The sequence below is a fragment of the Stylophora pistillata genome, chromosome 6 (assembly GCF_964205215.1).
Source record: "Stylophora pistillata chromosome 6, jaStyPist1.2, whole genome shotgun sequence".
Taxonomy (NCBI): domain Eukaryota; kingdom Metazoa; phylum Cnidaria; class Anthozoa; order Scleractinia; family Pocilloporidae; genus Stylophora; species Stylophora pistillata.
In genome coordinates, this window is record NC_142524.1 from 27711542 (window position 1) to 27732213 (window position 20672).

At 38.9% G+C, this 20672-nt stretch overlaps 2 protein-coding genes across 3 annotated transcripts; one reads left to right on the forward strand and one right to left on the reverse strand.

Annotated features, from left to right (window-relative positions):
• Positions 1–90: 90 nt before the first annotated feature.
• Positions 91–9824, reverse strand: LOC111334961 (elongation factor 1-gamma). Its single transcript, XM_022940774.2, has 9 exons — positions 9706–9824; positions 9430–9576; positions 5562–5625; positions 4409–4551; positions 4139–4282; positions 3204–3333; positions 2059–2257; positions 1247–1544; positions 91–304 (listed from the first exon to the last, which is right to left on the reverse strand). The coding sequence occupies exons 1-9, from the start codon at positions 9715–9717 to the stop codon at positions 146–148; spliced, it is 1296 nt and encodes a 431-aa protein (XP_022796509.1). The 5' UTR covers positions 9718–9824; the 3' UTR covers positions 91–145.
• LOC111334962 (uncharacterized) lies at positions 9789–19477 on the forward strand. Of its 2 annotated transcripts, none has more exons than XM_088763281.1 (9): positions 9789–10034; positions 10405–10486; positions 11616–11747; positions 13134–13239; positions 13839–13896; positions 14156–14322; positions 14895–15028; positions 17476–17524; positions 18335–19477. In XM_088763281.1, the coding sequence occupies exons 1-9, from the start codon at positions 9898–9900 to the stop codon at positions 19138–19140; spliced, it is 1671 nt and encodes a 556-aa protein (XP_088619407.1). In that variant the 5' UTR covers positions 9789–9897; the 3' UTR covers positions 19141–19477. The 2 variants fall into 2 exon arrangements, with proteins under 2 accessions (XP_088619407.1, XP_088619408.1); XM_088763282.1 differs by having other exon boundaries at positions 9925–10066.
• The last annotated feature ends 1195 nt before the right edge of the window (positions 19478–20672 follow it).

Sequence of the window (20672 nt, forward strand, 5' to 3'; positions counted from 1 at the left end):
ACATGCAAACCTTTCTGCACAAGATTATTCCCCAACAAAAGCATAGTCTAGTACAAAAAGACCAAACAAAACAATTCTAATCAAGACTGCTCTGGTATCATACCACTTATTTATTCATTTAAATTGTTGCTACAGATGTAACAGTCTATTTAAAGATCTTTCCTTGGTTGAATTTTTGTTTCTTTCCACCAAAGTCTCCTTCCCACAAAAAGTACTCCTCAATGAGCTTCTTATGTTCTGGATTATCTACATCCAATTTAGTGAACTTGTACGATGGAGAGTCAATGGCCCAGTCTTCATTCAGCTACAAAAGGAAAGCATTCAATTTTAGTAAATAAGAGGAAGAGGGGTCAAACACTTTTATGTCAACTAAAGCAAAGACTTTCATAGAATACATGAAAAAAGGGGGTAGGTTTCTAAAGAAAGTAAGGTGCCTTGTCAGTGGGAGTACAAGATAATTTGGTTTTATCAAGTGAGTTAACAATCCAAATTGGCCACCATAAAGAGTTTCAAAGCTGACATTTTGCGCATTAGCCCTTTGGCAGGGCTCTGATGAAGGCTAATGCTTGAAACATCAGCTTTGAAACTTGACTAGGGTGGCCAATTTACATTATCAACTTAGTTGATAAGACCAAATTATCTTAAGGAACACAGTTAAGAGCAACTACTACAAGCTTCCTTTCATGGTGCCCCTCATACAAGTATTAAATGGATTTCCACACAGTTGTTCGGTCCACTACTCTATGATATAAATAATCATTGGGGCTTTTTACATAAATGCAATGCAGCTTATGAAAAGTTATATCTTTAGTTTATATCAAACACAAATAATCAAATCAACCAAGTGATGGAAAATTCAAGAAATTTCCTTTCATTCCCTGTTTCCAGGTCCAATTTAGACTGGGAGCAGTGCATGCTTTTACCTTGACCAGTGAACTCCCCAAAAAAGCAGGGATTGCTCTACGTCTACATCAGATTCAAATTTGACACAAAGTTTATGTTTATACTGAGAAGAAAATACTTCCTCTTGGGTGAAACTTCAGGTAAACAGAGCTGATTTCAGAGGTAAGCACCCCAACTGTAAAAAAATTCTAATGCCGAGCCATTCAAAATTTTGACCCCCTTTGCATTTTAATACAAGTTCTGGAGGGGTAGTCAAGAATCAATGTTGAACAGTAGGCAGGATCTAGAGCAAAATTAACCACAAAACAAACAAAACACAGAGAAAAGAAACTTTAAAGCCAACCTCAAAAGCAACAGTTTGTGTGCGGAAGATCCAAACGCCTGAGATAGAGACATCGCCATCTACTCCAAATATACCGACACTGGCAAATGCTGTCTTGCGAAGTTTATCCAGGCGCTGAAACATTCCACTGACCAAGTTACAGGACATAAAGACCCTTGACAGTTCATCATCATACATGTACTCTGCCAGCCAAATGGAAAAGTCCTCCTTGTTAAAATGTTCCCAGAAGTATGGGATGGCCTCAGTCGCAGTGTCTTTATTGGAGTAAACACGTTTAAAAGCATCCATATCAAATGAGCTGAGGAAAAAACCACCGAGGGTAATCATTTATTAATAATTTCACTCCTGAGATCTCAATACTAATTCTCCCTACTGTCTGCTACACAATTTTTAAGATATCAGTTTGGAGAATTTGGTATTGGATCAACTAATTGTAACCCTAACTTTCTTTATTCTCATCACTTGTCTGCTCAATTTTGTATCAGTATAGTAAGGGGAAATTCTGTCTTGGTCACTCGTAAGAGTTAAAAGGGTCAAGAATCTCAGATGTGATCATTTCATACAAATAAATTTGATACCTTGCCACATTTCCATCACATTCCAAAGGACCAGCTGGATCTTCAGGGGTTTTTTGTTTTTGTTTTTGTTTTTTTTTTTTTTGCATGTTTGCTGGAAATTTTGATACAGCAAAAAATTTTCAGGGACATCCCGTAGAGGAATGTAAAGAAGACAATTTGGAGAATAAGCTCTAGGATTCTAAATTTGAAAGGTAGAATGTGCCAATGTTTAATGAAGTAGAGCAGTCTCCTGACCTCTTTGGTAGGCCGGCATATGGGTCTTTAGCTTTCGGTTGTTTTGGTAAGTCATCCTCCTCATCATCCTCTTCTTTTTTTGGTTTTTCCTTCTTTTCTTTCTTGGGCTTTTCTTGTTTTGGTTTCTCCTCTTTGGTTGCTTTGGGTTTCTTCTCTTTCTTCTCATCTTGTTTGGGATGGAGTTCAGCATATTTCTTCCCTGAAGAGGTAAAGAGGAATAAATTAACTATAGTGCCAAGTCCACATCAGCTTATTTTTCTACGTTGACTGCCTCTTTTGTACTCCTACCAGCCTGCATGTAGACTCTATTACCTACCAAGGAGATGCTTAATATTTCTAGTAAGGTGCCTTTGTCAACTCAAATCTGGGTTAATAAAGTGAGTACCCTTCAACACTTGAAAAAATGTAAACCCACTGGTGTTCCTTTCTTTAATTCTACCAACTGCTAATCCCTCCCTTTTCTGAGACGTTGATGTAGCAGTCTGGAGCCAGACACAGGCCACAGAAGTAAATGTACCTACTGTACGTTGATCAAAATTCACCCCAACATCTGTATCCATATTCTCCATACTCTTCGCCATACATTTCCTTAGGTGCTCTTGAAAAAGGAGAATTTGTTTAAAAGGCTCCTTATGTTAGTGATCATTTCCTTTGATCTCATGATCTTAAAAAATGGTTCAGCTGTACTACTGTAATGAGAAATTAGATGCTGGTCACTCTTAGAGCTTAACAGATGAAATTTAACAAATGGTAAACACCACAGCGTACACTATTGAGTTATGGATGCACGCGGGAGGTTGCTAAGCGCAAAAGAAACGTAACTCTAGCTTCTGGAGTGCTTAGCAAACCTCCCAAGTGCATCCATAACTCAATAGTGTACGCTGTGGTGTTTACCATTTGTTTTATAACATAACATCGATACATTGTAGCTAAAGAGTTCCCTTTTATTTAACAAATCTTACGTGAGCAGAAAAAACAAGCGCGCGCGGAAAAATAGTCTTTGCATTTGCTCATGTCAGCAGCGTACACCCATGGGCAAATGGGGGACTTTAAATTGACCAATCAGAGCGCGCGCTTTACTTTGGTTATGTTATAATTTGTAATGGGTCTGTCTTGGTTCACCACAGAGAGAAACTAGGGCTCACCATCAAACTTCGCCATGGTTTCACAAAGTTTCACTTCACCAAGGATTTTCTTGAACTGAGGCTGATTCACAATTGTGAGAAACCATCGGTTCACATTACCAAATTGGGCTCTGAAACTTGGCTCCATCACCTGTAATTCAAATCATTTACTTTTTACCATTTTATTGTGTTGTTTGTGAAAAACATGTCTGTACCCCACCCACTAAAGTGCTCTGATTTGAACACCCTATCCCTCTGAAAATCACAATTTTTGTCATATTGTTTCATATTATTTCATTCAATTCTATTCTCATGGTCCTTCTTGACTAATCTATTCAAGGTTACTCCCTGCAATTCGTCAAATTTCCCTCTAGATTTTCTACAACTCTTCCATGCTCCTGAGAGGTAAGACAAGTACATCCTGAGAGTAAAGTGATTTTGCCTACGAACACAGCAAAATGACACCCTACAGGCTCACATCTTGATCTCTCGATCCAGAGTTCACTGCTCAGAGAATAAGGCCACAACACCTCTTGAATTTCTAAAAATGGTTGTAAGTTGTTCATTTCAGGTTTGTGAGAGCCACTAAGAGCCACCCTGCATAGCTTGAATGTAGATCACTCAATCCACAGTACAAAAAAAATTATTTATGTCACTAGATAATTTGGCTCGATCAACTTTTGGCCATGCCAGAGAGTTTCTAAAGCTGATAATTCAAGCATTAGCCCTGCATAAGAGCAAAGGGCAAATGGTTGTAAGGACAAAGGGTTAAAGCTGGAAACATTAGCTTTAGAGACTCCTCAATAGCCAGTTTACATTATCAACTCAGTTGATAAAACCAGATTATCTTATAATACCACCCAATCCCCTCTCCCCCCTCCCACTGCTATCCACCACTGCTGCCCAACCTGGTTTGTTTGTGGACACCCACCCCTTTAATTCTTCTTGCGACTAACCTGTTTATACAGCATAAGAAGATTGCAACCAACTGCAATGTCAGCAAGTGTCACACGCTCACCCACAAGGAATGTCTTGGTTAAGAGAGCACTGTTTAGTACTGTCAAAGCCTTCTTCACATCTTCCATGGCTTTATCAGTGGCCTGTAAAAAAGTTTACAACTAATTTCAGGCAAATCAATGCCAATGAAAAGAATTAATTATATTTCAGGACCTGGATGACAACACTTAAAGATCTAGGGCTTGATTGAAAAGAAAAAAAATGCACACCTGTTTGTTAAACTGCATCAAACCAAGGGTTGGAAAGACCCAGGTGGCTACAGCAGGCAAGATTTCTTGGTCAGCAAAGTTCACATACTGTTGGATCAATGCTCCTTCCACAGGTGTCTTCCCTCGCAGTTGATCATTGGACACTGAATGAATATGAGGATATTGTGATGTTAATAAAAATATCATGTAATCCTCAGTTTGGTTATCTATTTATTTATTTATTTATTTCAAGATTTGTACATATAGAATATATACAGGTGTTAGAACAAAAGGATATAGCATTCCCTACAAGGTTCACCCACCTTACCCAACCCCATAAACCTAAAAAACAAAACACATATATGATTAGATAAAAGCATCTTAACAAGAACGTGCTTTTCTTATATTCACTCTTCTGCATTTTGGACAAATAATCTTGTAAGAGCGAATATTATCCCAAAAACATAATGCAGATGCCAGAAGAAAAAAGATTTGAGCTTGCCCTTGAAGGAGTCCAGGGAGTCTAACCCTTTAATCTCCAAGAAAAAAAGAGATTCAATTATATATTAGCTGAATAGAGGTTGCTTCACCTGACTCTTGCCTTATCCACCCTTGTATAATAATGATTCAGCTGGGTCAATTAACCCTTTCACTGATAAGACCTTGTTAGTAATTCTCTTTATTACATGCCTCGGGCCAATAACTAAAATCAACCAATCAAAATGCTCTATTGCCGATCCAATATTCTCTAAGTATTGGACCGGGCACTGTCCCGAATGATACCACACTTGTGTCCCTTTGAACTTCAGTCGTATAATAAATCTCTTATTAACCAAGCTTGCTCGGGACCGTACTGGAAGAACATCGGCCCTCAGTCTTTTTGGTACGGACCTCGCTACATTCGGTCCATACTGTCAAGACCTCGGGCCAATATTCTCCCAGTATGGCACTCGCGCTTGGTTAATAAGATATATTTTCTGTCTACCATACAATTCTCATGATGTTAGTTTGGAGAATCTGGTTTTGGATCAACTTATTATCCTTTCACTGATATTTTTCTTTATTCTCGTCACTTTTCTGCTTGATAAAGTATTGATAACATGAGGAGATATTCTGTCTCAATCACTCATGGGAGTTCAGTCGTTACAAAATAAAAATATCAAAGCAAAATTACCATAGTAAGCAATGGCATTGCTTTCATAAATGCACTTTCCATCTTGGGTCTCAAATGCTGGAACCTACGAAAAAACAAGACAAAGAGATATTAGAGAACCTTTTTAAAATTCAGACTTCTCTTACTTAACCCATTGACGTCCAGTGCGCCCTCATGCGCCCGGAAATAAAACCCCTCTGAAAATCCAGTGCGCCCTCATGCGCCCTGTCAGATATGACTCGTTTTTATTGGCTGTAGCTAAGAAACCGTAGTCCCCTGGGTATTGAAATATAACTGAACGTGACCTGCATAAATTAACCTTTCATTTGATGTTATGTTTTTCATTCAGCGATTCGTGTGTGATTTTTAGCGAATTTTTGAAAATAGCATTCAGTATTTTAGCGTGGCTTCTCGCGGATTTGACGATACTTCGCGTTCTTCCGATGAAGAAGAAATCTTTCCTGGTTTTTCTCTCTCGAAGTGGCTGAAAATCGACAGGAACGGCAGAGAAGGCTACAAGAAAAATCTGCGTGATGTTGATGGAGAAATCGGGTAGATCTTTGATTTCGGCAAGCGCTAAGGGGGAACAAACTCCGATGTCCATATTTTTGCTAGCAAAGAAGAAGACGACGATGAAGTAGATAGCGACAACAAAGATATGCCTTTGGGGTTCAATGGTCAAACACATTGAGTGAAATTGACATCGAAGAGTTCACCATAATTTCCTCATGGCCCAACGAAAGATCTGGGCGAGGGTGCAACATCGAAAGATTTCCTTAATCTTTTCATCGACGATGGGAGAAAGCAAAGTGATAGACGCGCCTTCGAAACATATGCTTGTGAGCAATGCGGCGTTGCATTATGTCAGCAAATGCGTGGCGAACTCTCCTGCTTTTCAAAATAGCACGAAGGAAATTAACTCTTAAAAAACACTTAACCTTTGATCTTAAATTGTACCTTTTTTTTTTTTCGTTCTTTGGAGCGCTGTATTAGGCCGTAAAGCCCAATTTCATTTCACCTTCACTTTGCAAGTCGTGAACTGGTCAAAGATAAAAACAACTTTCTTTGTTTGGTATAATCTAAGCTTTGTTCGTAGTCTCTAACTGAAAGGGTTCTATTCAATCGATAGTTATTTCATTCTTCAATACTTCCATAGACAATTTACTGCCAGGTCTGTGTAGGCTTAACTCGTAACTTCTAGTTTTTTTTACCTCGTGACGTTCACTGATGTCAGCACTGGCGGTAAATTCAAATTTGATCTGTGCAAGAAAACTTACGAATTTCACTCTCTTACCCGTGAGATGGCCTGTTTTAATGCAAAATGTTTTTGACTAATTCTTTTTGTTTGCATTTCTGCTGAGTTAAGAGCAGCAATTGAGACTTACTGTGGTTTTAAGATGTTTTCATTTCCTTGTACATAGTAGGTAGTACAGCGATGGTCACTTTGTTTACTTGATGTCCATACTTTAATATTTTTTTTAAAAAAGCATAACATACATCTTCAGTATTTAAGCAGTTTAAGTAATTCTTTATTGTATTGGCAATCATGTTTTAAAGTTTCACTGCTGAAGAGTAAAACCAAGACATAAAATGGTAAATTTGTTTGGACCATGTGGTTTTTTTTAATTGGACAGCCATTTTGTCTGGATTTTCAGGGGTGGTCTGGGCTGAGGGCTTTGGACCTTAATGGGTTAAGGCAGAATTTGACATTTTTTTCTACAAAGAGTAAATTTGAAACAATTTTTAGTGTAATAGAAAAAATCCGAGCCCCAGATGGGACTTGAACCCACGACCCTCCGTGATCTAGTCGGATGCTCCAACCACTGAGCTACTGGAGACTCTATGGTGAGCAAGGGTCAATTTGTGGCTTATATATATATATATATATAGGGTAAATTGTGCCTTATATTTCCAAATAACATGGCCACATAAAATTACTTGCTAGCTCCTATCAACTGTTTGCTGTGTTATCATAAATACTATTTCTTGTTTGATTGATTGTTTGTTTGATTGACTGATCAATCTTGATTGAAGTTAGTCACTGTTACCCCTTTTCAAGGGCATAGCCAGGGGGGGGTCCTGGGGTGCCCGTGACCTCCCTTTGGTCAGTCTTCTTTAGAGCAAACAACCTACAATATTCAGGTGGCGAAAACGCCATGACAATATCTTGGCCGTAAAAGCCATTGATATGGGCCTTCATGCGGCGATAATACAACTGAGCCCCCTGATACAAGCGGGAGAGCAGCGCTGTAAATGGTGAGTAGCCTCTAGGACCCCCCCTTTGAAAAATCCTGGCTGTGCCCCTGCTTTTAAACCCATGATCTGATTGTTAATTCTCCCCTCTGGCTGCAGCAGATTCCCTTGTAAATTAGTCACAAGAATTTGAAGTTAGATCATGATCAAGACAAGAACTTCTACTTGATAAGTTTGCATATTCCCATTACCTGTTGGCTGAATTCTGTATGGATATTATTGGGAGAAATTACATGTTCATCTCTTCTGGGAGTTAAAAGGGTTGATTGAAGTGGGTCTCTCTAGCCCTGGACCACACACTTGTGATAAAAAAAAAATTGGTAATGGAATAGACAAAATTAAATTAGTTAATTGACTTAAATTCTAAAGTTAGTCTCTATCAAAAGAGATAAATTGCATAGATCTCTCTTACAATTGATTAATCAATTAATTACGTGAGTATGCACATCTCTTGTTACAGCACAGGCGGCCCAAGCTCTCTTTGAGAACCACACAAGGAACACAATTTGCATATCAATTTATAAGGATTTGTATGGGATTTTCTACAAGAAAGCCGTAGAGATAGTTAAAAGTGAAAATATTAAATAAAAATGGCTTACCTTAATCCTGGTTTTCTCTTCTTAAAGAGAAGACAAGGCCGAACACTTCTGTCCAGACAGCCTCCCGAACGAAGTAAAAAATCTCAAGCTAAAATGTACCCACTGCCACAAATCCACCGCAGAATTCAAGGGCAAATGTTGACCTTTCATTTTGATTCTCTAACCACACAATCTCAGCCCTGCGATCGACGCCAGGCGGCTCTTCGAGTCCTCAGTGAAACCTTAAAACGTTTGTAGACAACCGAGTCCTTTTTAAACACGACACAACAACCGTTGAAACCGGCTTGGTAACCTCGTCATGTTGGCAAACCAGGACTCGCAAGGGTACTAGACCTCAACTTGTCAAACAAACTTCTTGTAAAACCCGGGGTCCCCTCAGGTTTAGTACCCCCACGAGTCTTGGTTTGCCAACATGACTAGGTTACCAAACCAATTTCAACAGTCGTTGTGTCGTGTTTAAAAAGGACTCAGATGTCTACAAACGTTTTAATGTTTCACTGAGGACATGAAGAGCCACCTGGTGTCGATCGCAGGGCAGAGATTGTGTGGCTAGAGAATCGAAATGAAAGGTCAACCTTTGCCCTTGAATTGTGTGGCAGATTTGTGGCCGTGGGTACATTTTAGCTTGGGATTTTTTACTTCATTCGGGAGGCTGTCTGGACAGAAGTGTTCGGCCTTGTCTTCTCTTTAAGAAGAGAAAACCAGGATTTAAAAAAACCGATTAAATGAAGTGAAATCGGTAAAATAACGACACCAGGAGAGAGCAACACACGTATGGAATAAGGTAAGCCATTTTTATTTAATATTTTCACTTTTAACTATCTCTATGGCTATCTTGTAGAAAATCCCATACAAATCCTTATAAACCTATATGCAAATTGTGTTCCTTGTGTGGTTCTCAAAGAGAGCTTGGGCTGCCTGTGGTTACAGTACAGTCATGTACAACATTTGTTCCATTTGGAAATAGCAGGCAACATTATACCTTCTATATATAGTAAATTTACTAAGGACTTTTTTAATCAAGGTCTAAGAAGTACCTTTCCAAGTGGGAATTTTTTCAAAAACTCCGCCGATTGGTTTGTCTCACCAAACTTAAAGGGTGGAAGAGTAATTTTCGCACCGCTGTACTCAGCAGCGATGAGGATTTTGTAGGCCCGAAAGTTGTCGGGGTAAGTATACAAGGCCTGTAAAATATAAAAATAACACAACATGAGGAACCATAAATTTTCTCTACGCTTAGAACACGTACTGGAATCATCAAATACCAAGCGATTGCTCTAAAGGAATGAGGATTCAAATCACAAGACACTTACACCAGCAGCCATTGCTTTGTCGGAGAAATAGAGGACGGTCGATGGGCGCTGGGTCCTACTTCAAAGACTAGCTTGGTAGCCGAGCCAGATGAAACATTGCGGTACAATATCGTTCAACATGGCAGACGAGATAGATGATGAAGCGTGAAAGTGTTCCAAAGCTGTTAATTTCTTGGTGGAACTGGATCAGTAATGCCTAACTGGTACTTTAGTAAAGAGGGATTGTTACGAACGCCTTCCAGGCTTGATGGCATCGATTACACGACTGAAATACGCTACAGAAGAGAGGGAACCCGCTTCATAATGAACTGTGGAAATCGAATGAGATTGTATCCTAACCTCATATTTTGTTTTCGAAAATGTATCCTTCGGAGTTTTCCTGTAAGATATTTTGGTGGATCCGCTGCTGAATACTGTGCCATATTGGCTACTTCTCGTGAAGCTTACTACACGATAGGCAGAGACAAATACAAATGTACATATCTTGAAAAATTCGCTAACCACTCAATTTTTTTCATTTTTTCCTTTCGTGCCGTGGTTACAGAGATGGAACAAGTGTGAATAAAAAAGATTTTTTAAGGATTTTTCGACAAATCAGCAAAGCTCCTTTGTTGTAGATTGAAAATATTTTACCAGATTTGCACATGTGATTTGTGGCCACAATTCACAAATGTTTCTTCTTGACTAAGTGAACTTTAGACGTTACGACACCATGGCCACAGGAGCAGTTTACTTTCACAGGTTTTACATGGTGCAGTCATTCAAGAACTTTCCTCGATGGGTATGTTTGATGCAAAATAAACTGGAAAACTCCAGGGATTTGGCCCCCCAGTAGATTTATTGTACACATTTACTTTTAAACAGCTCTTACAGTCACTTGAGATTTTCTGTTTTTTTGTTGTTTTTTTTACTGAGATTCTTTATTTGATTATTTTATTTTGGGTTTTTGTAGGTTAGGGCTGTCTGGCAAGAGTTCCATATAACCCCATACATCAATTATGCATAGAGCGTTGCAAAGAAACCTTTATATTTAGTCTTTATGAAATAGAATGCATAAAATTTGATGTATGGGGTTATATGGAACTCTTTCCGGGCTGTCCATTTGTAATCAAGTAATCAATTGAATTGATAAGGGCAGTGAATAATGAGCTTGGCCATTGACTATAGAAAGACATTTTTAAAACACTCTATGTGAGCAAGTGGGTAGAGAATACATCTTATTTAGTACACGGTTAAGATATGAACCTTAGAGCATCAGATCTCCAAGGTGGATGCTCTATTATAATTTTATTACACGACTCGGGCAGTCAGAGGGCCGATAACTAAAATCAACCAATCAAAATGCTCTATTGCCAGTCAATATTCTCTCAGTATTGGACCGGGCACTGTCCCAAATGGTCCCAAATGATACTCCACTTGTGTCCCTTTGAACTTCAGTCGTATAATAAATCTCTTATTAACCAAGCTTGCTCGGGACCGTACTGGAAGAATATCGGCCCTCTATCTTTTTTGTACGGACCTCAGGCCGATATTCTCCCAGTACAGCCCTCGCACTTGGTTAATAAGATATATAGAGAGTTGCAGCAATCTAGCTTGTTGGTCAACATTTATCCCTGCCTCTCCTTTTCCTCACTCCAGAGGCAGAAATATTAGAAAGAGACCAAGAACCAACTTTCTTGTTGGTGGTGTGCCAGGCCAGTGACACGAACTTTTTCCCATGCTGATAACTACAATATTTTTCAGGTTTTAAATACCAGAGACAGATAGTTTTCTTTTGTCATTACTTAGTTTATAAAAGAAAAAAAATTTTTTCCAGGTTTTAAGCTCTCTCCTCATTTTGTAGTTACAACAAACAATGACTCAAATAATAAAAAAGAAATCATTTTTTGTTTTTTGTTTTTATTTGTCAGGTTACAGGTGCAGCATGCTTATTTCTTGCTGGGAAGGTAGAAGAAACACCAAAGAAATGCCGTGATATCATTAAAACATCCAAAAGTCTTTTGCATGACAATCAATTTGAAACATTTGGTGAGGATCCAAAGGTAAGTCTTAACCTTTTAACTCCCAGAAGTGATCAACATGTAACTTCTCATTATAATTTCCATACATTATCCAGCAAATGGGTAATGAGAGAACTCAAACTTATCAGGTAGAAGTTGTTATCCTGATTTATTATATGGCTGTGTCTCACAAAGACTGGGAACTACCGAATTCATGAATTTGTTTGGCTGAAATCAATATTGAAAGCGGTCTACATTTTCCCATCTAGACCGGCATTTAGACCAGTCTAGAAAAAAAAGGTACAAAGAATATTAAAAATTGGCATATAAGACACAGCCATATAATAAACATCTTATTAACCGAGCTAGGTCGGTCTGTATGGGAGAATCTTGACCTCGGTCACTGGTACAGACCTCACTGCGTTCGGTCTGTACTGGCAACCTCGGTCAGGATTCTCCCATACAGACCTCCCACTCGGTTAATAAGAACTAACACCAAATTCTCATTGCTAATTCACAAGGAAATGTGTGGTAGCTACAGGGGAGAATTTGCATCAGATCTTGGGAGTTAGAGGGTTAAATACTTTTAAAGGAAAGCCTGTTTCAGGTTTTATTAGGTCTTACAGCTGTTATGAACTAGTCCCAATTTAACTCTTTGATCCTGACAGTGACTGGCAATTCCACTCCCAATTCCATGCTAAATACCTCATTTCATTAACCAATCAGAATGCAAGATTTTATTCCATGATGCAATTCTAAAGGAAATGATCTCCAACTAAAGAAGCTCTTGATTGATATAATACAAATTCTCCTTGTCAGCACCTTAGGAAATGTTTACAGAACAGTATGGAGAATATGCATACTGATGTTGGGGTGTAAATATATCTTATTAACCAAGCGTGAGGGCCATACTGGGAGAATATTGGCCTGAGGTCTTGACAGTACGGACCGAGCAAGATAAAAGACCGAGGGCCGATATTCTTCCAGTACGGTCCCGAGCAAGCTTGGTTAATAAGAGATTTATTATTCAACTGAAGTTCAAAGGGACACAAGTGCGGTATCATTCGGGACCATTCAGGACAGTGCCGGGTCCAATACTGAGAGAATATTGACCGGCAATAGAGCATTTTGATTTCTGATTTTAGTTATTGGCCCTCTGACTGCCCGAGTCGTGTAATAAATAATTAATTATTGTTGCATTAATTTCAAAATTTTAAGGTTGTCATGTAAAATATCTTATTTTATTTGTTGAATCTTAGATTTTTTTTAGAATTTACAGCATTCTGAAATTTCTATCAAGGTGATTTCAGGTTATCAATTAATTTACAGTAAAACAAGGATCAAAGCTAATTCTCTCCCAAATTCACATCAGAGTGTGATAAGTAACTTGATCGGTAAACAGTGTTGGATTGTTTTCTGTATTTTCAGGAAGAAGTGATGATGTATGAAAGAGTTTTACTACAAACAATCAAGTTTGATTTACAAGTGGAACACCCATACCCAAGTCTTCTCAAGTTTGGAAAAGCACTCAAAGGTTTTAGTCTGTTCTAAATTTCTGCATTGTTATTTTAGGATTATGAATTATTTTTACCTTTATATGCTGAATAGGAATATTCACCAAGCATCTTCCTGATAAGCCTTGTATGTCATGGCAAAATAATTAAATTCTCATGCGCAGTATTATGAGGAGCAAGATACTCATCTCTCTCTCTCTCTCCCTCTCTGATTGTAAATTCTCTCCTCTGACTGCTTTACATTTCCTTGTAAATTAGTAACAGGAAGTTGGTGTTAGATTAAGCTTACAACTTCTATCTAATACATTTGAGTATTCTCCTTACCTGTTTGCTGGATAATGAATGGATATTATAGGGAGAAGTTATAATTATATTGATCGCCTAAAAATGGTTACCAGAAAACCTCATGATGTTCGGTTCCAGTACCCCATCCAGATAGGGTAGCAATTCTCCTTGTCTAAATGGAGATAAGCTTTGCTGGCGTGGGCTGCTTGACTTGTGTGGTGACCTAACTGCTAATTAGGGTAATGTGTTAATGGCAGTCAGAAGGGATAATTACTGGAAAGATCATGAAAGGGAGAGAGGAACTTGATGATGAACACTCCCTTTACCTTTCCAGGTGACCGTGCAAAGATAAACAAGCTGGTTCAAATGGCTTGGACTTTCTTAAATGACAGGTTTGTTTTTCAAATGTAACATTTTAGAATGGTGACCAAGTCATTTTTAAGTGTAAAATCAACTATTCTCAAAGTTTTTTTTCTTTAATCTGTTTGGGAGATTATTTCTGTTTTGGAGTAGACTACTTCTGGCAGGGCGCACCAAGCTACGGTTAGACATGATTAATTTTTAACAAGCTAGGCTATGGGGATGACTTATTTAGATTTTTTTTATAAATTATATGATTGGTTTTCATTGGCACTATTTAAAACCTTTCAGCTTGTCTACCCCTCTGTGTTTGAGATACAAACCTGAAGTCATCTCAGTTGCCATGATAGCTTTAGCAGCAAAGTTCAACAACCATGACTTACAAGCCACCTCTAGCACTCCTGGCAAAACATGGTACCACTCATTCACCAAGGGGGCTACAGAGTCTGTGGTTGAAGGTAAGTTTTTGATTGTTGTAATGGAAACAGCCACACAGCAGCAAGATTTGGGAAGCTTTGCAGGTCATTCAAAGGTGTTTGAATTAGATAGCCTTCTTGTGGAAGGAGATGAAGTTCCAAGCTGGTTCATTCTGTGGCAAGAACAACTGTCAATGTCATAGTATATCTCAGGCTACATTCACACACGGTGCCTGAACATTAGGGCTAGGGCACCAGGACAAAATGGTGCTGTGTTCAGAAACTGGGTACCCGATATAAATCAGTACCTGGTTCATTACCCAATGACAAGGTGGAGACCTTGTATCCACCCACAGGCAGGGTACCTGAATTCTGGCTTGGGTACTTTGAAAAAGGTTTGTTCACATTAGTGCCCATCATGAATTGTACTTGGGCACTGTGCCGGAGCACCAAGTGCGAACACAGCCTTTTTTTACTTCTTGTCGCATATATCAGCTTCACATAAGCAGGAGTCATAGCAGTTTACTGTTACAACAACTGCTGCATTGAATTATCTTGTACAGTGGTGTTCTTGTCAAAACAAACAATTCTTTTATTAAATGTTTTGAATGCAGATATTTGTGATCTGATGCTGGAACTCTATGGTGGTGAAAAAAAGAAGGGAAAAACAGAAGCCAGTGATGAAGGAAGCTCTTCAAACCATTCTAGTCCAATGATTAACCCCAGTCCACCAGCTGCTAAGAAGAGAGTGAGTTTTTCTTGTTAAAGTGCCCCTGTGATCAAAATTTTCGTACATCATCTTTTTCCATTTTCGTGTTCAGTGTGTCTCCTTCACTTACTCTGCCAAATTTCAGTTTAGACCGAGCACCAGAAATATCTTTTTTCAGGCTGTTAAATTCACGATTTCGTGTCCGCCATTATTTGATAATGTTCCGGAAGTTGATCGCAGGACTCAGAGGAAGTGACGTCAAAGGCTCAACGCAAAAATCTCACATGGCAAAATGTCAAGCAAACATAACAGAGTGCTTTACTCTATTCTTACAAAAACTAAACAAAAATGACTGGGCATCGATGTGTAATCAAAGCTGAAGTAATCATGCAGACCATGCTGCAGGTATTATTTTCTCTGCATCGGAACCTTGCAAATAGATCAGAGCGGGAAAAACGGATGCGATTTGTGCGACCTCGTCGAGTGAACTTCAATCCTACAGAAATATTTGTGATCTACTCCAAACACTTCTCGGAGGACTGTTTCGAGAGATCTGTGTACTTTGAAGGACCTAGGCGAAGAATTCTGTCGGGTTCAGTGCGATCTCAACGCCGAAAAGCGAAGTCTACGAACCTCCACGGATTTTGTCACCTTTACATATGAACTGATCAATATCCACCTTTAACAACTCTCTTCGCTCCGACAAAGGGCTAATACTCAAAACGTCAGCTTTTGTAATCATTACGGTGGCCAATTTACCATTTCAACTTTGTTGATATATCCAAATTATTTCGTTACTCCCACCGACGCCGCCCCAAACAGTTTCTTTCCAAACTATCAGCCTTTATTCTCTGGCATAAAACCTTACACAAAGGAAAGTACTCGGTGAACATTGTAAATAAGAATGATAAAATAGCCAAATTGAGGATTGAGATTTCTAACCTCAAAGAGCTCACTTTTATACAAAGAGATGAAAAATATAATTGTGTGCTTTGATTCTAAAAAAAGCTGGCTTTAATATCAGCGAAAGCAGAATAAACAGCTTCAGACACAGAGCGTAAAAACACTTTAAAATGTAGGCTTGAAGCCAAAAAACCAAGAAAATTAAAATTTCTTTAAAAACCTGTCAAACTATCCACCATCTGACAGCCAAGTCAGCGTGCTATCAAAGGATCTCAAATTCATCCCAACACCCGTGACAAACGGATTTAAAATCAGGCCAACTTTTGCGAGATTTATACGCAAGACGAATGCGCCTCCGTTACATCTTTCACAAACAAGACAAAGAACCACTTCTGTTTCATATCAAACTGAATGCCACCGGTTCAGTCTTCTATCGCCCTTCAGAGCTACTTGGAAATTTGTCTTAACGCTACTTGCAGACTGTACTTTGTAACGCAATGAGGTCACGGCTCTAAAAGAGTTGAAATAAACTCTGCTTTAAACCTCACTGAAGCAACACAACAATAGTCATCATGAATAAGACAGAAAAAACAAAAGAGGCCAAAGTGCAACTCAACAACAGAGTTCACTTCAAACCTCTCAAAGCACGGATAGTAAAAAACACATAGGAAAGGGTTAAAGAGATCATTGACCAAATGCATCAGGGAAAACACATTGATGGCTTGGAAATGGCTTTCACAAACTCCCAATATCCGCCTTCGGATACACAATTAGCCATTGCCGCAAACTATATTTACTAATCACCCCATCATTTCTTACAAAAAAGGAAAATTCCTTACGACAAGCAAAAATACAGTTCTAAGCTGATAAAGCGATGCGACCACAAAAGCCACATGAGGAATCCGTGTTGTTCTTTGTTTATCTTTATTCGCAGAGCAAAAATTCATTGTTTGTCGGTGCAAAACTATCCACAGAAGCTTCAGATGATTTCTGGGACAATTCATTGTCTGAAAAAGTCGCCATTTCCCGACTGACAATGAAACAGTGATTCTCTGTGCAGCGAACATAGAGAGTTGTGACAAAGCAAAGCATAAGTTTGTTGAGCCTTTGACGTCATGATGACGTTTTAGCGGGCTCGGCTGGAACATGCTTTCAGCAATGGCAGACGATTTTTGGACGACTTTGAAGCGGTAAAAATTGGTCATCGAAGGTTTGTTTTGAGTTTTTAATGGCAAAAAGGGTCTTAACTTGATCCAATTCAACATTGTGTAAACAATTTAGGCCAGAATAAAATGGTCAATTTTCGTCTCAGGGGCACTTTAAGAGATGATTGATCTTTTTTTACTCATGAGTTTTTGACAGATTGATATTTTTAAATTACATTTTTTCCTAGTCTCTGTGGCTTGGTGGTAGAACATTGACGTGCAGAATCCAAAGTACTGAGGTTCATTTCCTCATGGGGAATCAGAATTTTTTTCTTTGTCCTGTGCTTGTGTCAAGACAAACATTGTATTCCTCTATTTCTTCACCAAGCTCAAAATTTACTATCTTTCTTAGTACTCTATTTACTATTTCTCTGTCAGAAACACACAAGTACATCTTCAGAGATTAAATCGCAGACAGTGGCTCCAGGTATGAACAAGCCTAATCAATGTTAGTTGCCATGTATGATTTCTTTATTTAGCCTGCATGGCTGTGGCTGGCAATTTTGAGTGCACTTGGAGTTTTGTTTTGTGGAAATTGCAAAAAACAAGCAGTAATGTCAGAAGTAAATAAGCTGTAATGTCAGAAGTAAATAAGCTGTAATGTCAGAAGTAAATAAGCTGTAATGTCAGAAGTAAATAAGCTGTAATGTCAGAAGTAAATAAGCTGTAATGTCAGAAGTAAATAAGCTGTAATGTCAGAAGTAAATAAGCTGTAATGTCAGAAGTAAATAAGCTGTAATGTCAGAAGTAAATAAGCTGTAATGTCAGAAGTAAATAAGGAGGGTAAGTTTCAAAAGGAAACTGTGGTGCTGTGGAGGGTATAACAAGATAGTTTGGTTTTCTAAACTCAGCTGATTAAGTAAATTTAAATTTTGTCATGGTAAAGAGTTTTTAAAGCTTACGTTTTAATGGGTTAGCCCTCTGTCATTTGCTCTTACAATCTCTTTACAGTGGCCAATTTACAGTATCAACTTAGTTGAAAAAAATAATGATCTTGTTGTACCCTTACTGATGCAGTACCACAGTTTCTTCTATTAGAAACTTACCCCTATATTTAAATGTGATTTTTTTTTTCACTACTTTGTCCTGAGAATAAGTGACCAAGGAAAAAAAATTAATTAAAAAGAAGTTATTCAGGGTGACTGGATCACCTTTTTTCTAGCTTTGTCTGTCTTTATCTGGGAACTAAATTGTATAGGTAAATAAAATTTTTTAAAGGATTTTGTTCTTTCATCAGATGCTCCTACTGTTACAAGTCAGGTTGTTACTGAACCACTAAAGCCACTGCCTCCAGCCTTGACACCATCTCAAATACAAGTGGAGAATGTCAGTCCTGCCCCAGTTTCCACACAGCAGCAGCAGCAGCAGCAGCCACCTACTATTGCAACTACAATGACAACTGAACCACCAAAGATCACCCAAACTGTTGACACTACATTTGCATCAGCTCAAACAGGAAAACAAATAATTGAAACATCAGCAGCAGTGGCACCTGCTGCTTTACAACCTACTTTGACATCTTTTGCTGTGGCAACTTCATCTTACAGTTCAGATCAAGCCTATGCCATGAATGTGTACCAACAGACAGTACAGCCAGCAGGAATTGCAACATTGACAACAAATGCTTCATTTCAGCCTACACTGGGGAGCGGAACCCTTGGTTCTGTGCCTTCTTTTCACTTGCCTGCTCAGTTTCAAAACCAGTCATACTTGCCACCAACTCAAGGATATTCTCACTTTGCTACCCCCGCTGGTTTTCCTAATGTACCCCCACCACCCCTCCCCCCCATGCCCAGCAGTGCTGTATACCCTCCACCTCCAGGTGGTGTCAGCACCCTACAAACACCTACAGCATATGGGGTACCACCTCCTCAAGGCAGACCACCTCACCCTGCCATGACACTGCCTCCCCCTCCCCTTCCTCCATTGCACAGCGGGCAAATGCCACCAATTCCTCAAGTGAGCTCAAATGACTTTCAATGGCCAAGACAGTTTGGTGTTCCTCCATCACAGAACCAACAGATGGGAGGTTGGATGAGATGATCAAAGGTTACGTGTCATGATAGTAATTGTGTTCATGTTTAACTGAAAGTGATTTGAGGTAACAAAATAGATGAAGTCAACTTTCAAAACTACACAGAAAGCCAACTTGAGGTTCTGTCCTCATGTACCGGTTCACAAGAGCCAATACAAAAGACCAAACAATACACAATAGCTAACCAATAACTCCTAAACAAAGAAAGAACAATGGTAATTCCCTTGTGAACCGGTACACCGGGACAGAACCCAACTTGATGAAAGGGTCCTCCATCTTAGTTAACTTTGTAATTTTGAAGTCTTTCATAAAAAAAATATTGGCATTAAATTTTTTTGTCTCCAGTGCACTGCTTTTACTTTGAATCAATAACGCTTTGTTCTCCTAGAAGGAACATCTTAGTTACCGGTATTTTAGTTACAAGCATTAACCAATTATGTAACTCATCACTTATTAGGTATACTTAAAACCCTCCTATTTGACATAAAAATTACTATTGACTTGACATAATCTTAAGTAACAATCTAAGTATAATTCACCTTGATTTGTCAGAGTTTCCCCAAGTCAGTGGCAGTGTAAAATCTATGGCTTGTAGAGGCAGGTATACAGACTAACCTAAACCTCTTTTCCAAGAGAGGAGTTAGAAGCCAGAATTGGCTAATTCCAAGATGGCATCCCAAGTGCTATAAGGCTATCATGCACAGCAGCACAAGCAAATTTACTCCAAAATTTAGACTGCCAAGAAAGGCCTCTTGCCAAATCACTTCATCAGCTGGCTCATCCTTAGCAGCTTAGCTGGTTCCACAGCAACACCATGGAGACCCCATTGTCAGGCTATATGGAATCCATATCACACAAGTAGCAGTTACTTCCCACCCCCACCCCTACAAACAAAAACACACACCATCAAATCCCTATCAAAGAGCAGGGCCTCGCAGTAAGTAAATCTGACCTACAGTCTGGACTTATTATGTATGAGGTCTGAAACAGGGAATGCCATAGCCTGCCAGCTGGCCCTCATTTGATTAACACTGCAAAACATGCCTTTCTTCACTCCTGGGGAGATTTATGATAAGTCAGGGAGATGTTTGCCAGGTGTCCAGCACTATTATTAGTGCCAGACCTCTTGCTAACTTGCATTTACTCGAGGTCTGGTGCTTTCCAGCAGTCAAACAAATGCTCATGCTGAAGTGCAGATGATGAGGGCACATACAGACATTTTTGTATTCTCTATTCGAAACTTCATTTTCCACACAAGTATTTTTTTGCCTTTCTTAACTCCCAGGAAGATTTATGGTAAGTAAGGGAGATGTTTATCAGGTGTCTCACAGTATTATTAGTGCCAGATCCCTAGTAGACCTCTTGCATTGCTCAAGTCCATATGCTTTCCTGCAGTCAAACAAATGCTCATGCTGAAGTGCTCATAATGAGGGTACATACAGACATTTTGTATTCTCTACTTGAAACTTTAGATTCAAATCAAGTAGTTTTTGCCTTTCTTAACTCCAGGGAGATGCTTATCAGATGTCTCGCAGTATTA

Bases quoted from the DNA above. Each gene is read 5' to 3' on its own strand.
- LOC111334961 (XM_022940774.2), bottom strand. The intron at 5,626-9,429 runs GTACTTCTTAGA...GTTTTTTCGTAG, and splicing joins AAAAATTCCCACTTGGAAAG to GTTCCAGCATTTGAGACCCA. The intron at 4,552-5,561 runs GTAATTTTGCTT...ATATTCATTCAG, and splicing joins CAATGCCATTGCTTACTATG to TGTCCAATGATCAACTGCGA.
- LOC111334962 (XM_088763281.1), top strand. From the start codon at position 9,898: ATGCCTAACTGGTACTTTAGTAAAGAGGGATTGTTACGAACGCCTTCC. The intron at 11,748-13,133 runs GTAAGTCTTAAC...CTGTATTTTCAG, and splicing joins CATTTGGTGAGGATCCAAAG to GAAGAAGTGATGATGTATGA. The intron at 13,240-13,838 runs GTTTTAGTCTGT...TTACCTTTCCAG, and splicing joins GTTTGGAAAAGCACTCAAAG to GTGACCGTGCAAAGATAAAC.